General features: G+C 63.1%; 1 protein-coding gene across 1 annotated transcript in view; it reads left to right on the top strand.

Moving 5' to 3' along the window:
* LOC140397071 (solute carrier family 23 member 2-like) overlaps window positions 1-2,793 on the top strand; it is a 69,307-nt gene that overhangs the window by 34,874 nt on the left and 31,640 nt on the right. Inside the window, 2 exon segments of the mRNA XM_072486104.1 lie at window positions 1,416-1,538; window positions 2,682-2,793. The exon segment at window positions 2,682-2,793 is cut by the window's right edge and continues 22 nt beyond it. Coding sequence (XP_072342205.1) covers window positions 1,416-1,538; window positions 2,682-2,793 — 235 coding nt within the window.

Raw genomic sequence — 2,793 nt, 5'->3', positions numbered from 1 at the left:
CCTCCCTGCCCGCTCCCCCACCCTGCGCCCCTGCCCGCTCCCCCCTCCCCTGCCCGCTCCCCCCTCCCCTGCCCGCTCCCCCCTCCCCTGCCCGCTCCCCCCTCCCCTGCCCGCTCCCCCCTCCCCTGCCCGCTCCCCCCCTCCCCTGCCCGCTCCCCCCTCCCCTGCCCGCTCCCCCTCCCCTGCCCGCTCCCCCCTCCCCTGCCCGCTCCCCCCTCCCCTGCCCGCTCCCCCCTCCCCTGCCCGCTCCCCCTCCCCTGCCCGCTCCCACCCTCCCCTGCCCGCTCCCCCCTCCCCTGCCCGCTCCCCCCTCCCCTGCCGCCTCCCCCCTCCCTGCCCCTCCCCCCTCCCCTGCCCGCTCCCCCCTCCCCTGCCCGCTCCCCCTCCCCTGCCCGCTCCCCCCTCCCCTGCCCGCTCCCCCCCTCCCCTGCCCGCTCCCCCCTCCCCTGCCCGCTCCCCCCTCCCCTGCCCGCTCCCCCCTCCCCTGCCCCGCTCCCCCTCCCCTGCCCGCTCCCCCCTCCCCCTGCCCGCTCCCCCCTCCCCTGCCCGCTCCCCCCTCCCCTGCCCGCTCCCCCCTCCCCTGCCCGCTCCCCCTCCCTGCCCGCTCCCCCCTCCCCTGCCCGCTCCCCCCTCCCCTGCCCGCTCCCCCCTCCCCTGCCCCGCTCCCCCCTCCCTGCCCGCTCCCCCCTCCCCTGCCCGCTCCCCCTCCCGCCGCTCCCCTCCCTGCCCCCCCTCCTGCCCGCTCCCCCCTCCCCTGCCGCTCTCCCTGCCCGTCCCCCTCCCCTGGCTCCCCTCTGCCCCCCCCTCCCCGGACACCCTCCCACCCTGTTCCGGGATGGCCCCTTCCTCCCCGGACACCCTCCCACCCTGTTCCGGGATGGCCCCTTCCTCCCCGGACACCCTCCTCCACCCTGTTCCGGGATGGCCTCTTCCTCCCCGGAGACAGGAGACACTCTCACCCCTGTTCCGGGATGGCCCCTTCCTCCCCGGACACCCTCCCACCCTGTTCGGGATGGCCCCTTCCTCCCAGGACCCCCTCCCACCCTGTTCCGGGATGGCCCCTTCCTCCCAGGACACCCTCCCACCCTGTTCCGGGATGGCCCCTTCCTCCCAGGAGACTCTCCCACCTGCTGCTCGGGCACGAACCTTTTCCTGGACCCAGTTCCATCGTACCTGCGGGTCCTGCATCCGTGCACATTGAACAACGGACAGCCGAACTCCTGCCAGAGAGCAACATTCCTGAAAGGGGGCAGGGTGCTGGCTACACACTGCCGAATCCCGGAGGAGGCTCTCGCCTGGGGGCACGCCACTTGCATGCAGTATCAGAGAGAATGATGGCTATTCAGGGTTGTCCTGCCAACTGGGGGAAGAGGGGGACATCCCCACCATCTTAAACGTGGCGACTTCTTTTCCAGAACCATATTCTTGGTGCTGTTCTTCTCTCAGTACGCGAGGGAATGTCAAACTTCCTTTTCCGTTTACCAGTACAAGAAGGGATGGACCTTGCGTACAAGTTGCAGCTCTTCAAAATGTTCCCGGTAAGTGACTGCCCACGATGGGGAAGTCGGAGAGGGGGGGGGGGGGGAATGTACTCTTCCCTGCCGTTTCCATTGCTCATTCCTCGCTTCAACAAAATGTTTGAAGGTCTGAGGAAGAGAAGTCGCTCACTGTCTTTCCACTGAGAGAATGGAATGATAGACTTGCATTGCTGTTGCACCTTCTCCATCTCCCTGTGTCCCGCAAAGCTCCACACGAGGTGCAGACGAGGTGGATTGGCCACGCTAAATTACCCCTTCATTGGAAACAAGTGTTGGAAGTTCTTGTGAAGACGAATTGCTGCTGTAAAGTGGGGAAAAGAGCAGGCAGTTCACAGACAACAAACTCCAACAAGTGGATTTTAGTGGTGGTGATTGCCCTGCTTGTGTTTTAAACCAGGAAACAGGGAATCTTTGACCGCACAGCTCAGATGGCTGGCGTGGTCCCAGTTTGACATCTCACCCCATGGACACGGCAGCACACCCTCAGCGCTGCAGAGGGCTGCCTTCTGCCCTCGCTATCCCGCATTCCCTGTGAAACGGGGCCACGTCCTTCACACACCAGGGCTGGAGCGAAGAGCAGTCACTTCTAACAGCTGACAAATGCAGCAGCTGTGTCTGATGGGAAGGGGAATCACACTGACCATGTGGCTCTCCCCCCAGAGCCGCACTTTATCCTGGGCCCAATGAGGTGCTCCAGGCTTGGCAATGGAGCTTGATGACTGGACCTTAGAATCTTCAACCAATGGAAATAGTTTATCTTCATCGACCCTGTCTTTCCCTGTCAATACCTTCAATACTTCGATCACCCCTTAACCTTGTAAATTGGAGAGAAAACGGGCCTAATGTGTGTAATCTCTCCCCGTAGCTGTACCCCTGTACTCAGGTATCATTCGTGTAAAGTGACGTTGCTTCCCTCCCAAGGCCAAATTATCCATTCTCGGGTGTGGTGCCCAGAACGGCGCGCACTGACTCCCAAGTGGGGGTCAGACAGACTATAAACAAATGGTGACTGCATCAAGGAAAGGGTGAAATGGGACGGAGATTTCAAAAGAGGCAACGTGTTAATTTTGCAGTGTGACAGTCGACTGGGCCACCAGTCTATTTGGTCTTTGCCGCTCTGTGATGTCTGATTTCCTCCGACAGATTATATTGGCCATCTTGGTCTCTTGGTTACTCTGCTTCATCTTCACGGTGACTGACGTTTTCCCAAATGATAGTGAGCAATACGGATACTACGCTCGCACCGACGCCCGGA

Source organism: Scyliorhinus torazame, chromosome 20, assembly GCF_047496885.1.
Source record: "Scyliorhinus torazame isolate Kashiwa2021f chromosome 20, sScyTor2.1, whole genome shotgun sequence".
Taxonomy (NCBI): domain Eukaryota; kingdom Metazoa; phylum Chordata; class Chondrichthyes; order Carcharhiniformes; family Scyliorhinidae; genus Scyliorhinus; species Scyliorhinus torazame.
This window is presented reverse-complemented; position numbering and strand designations above follow the sequence as displayed.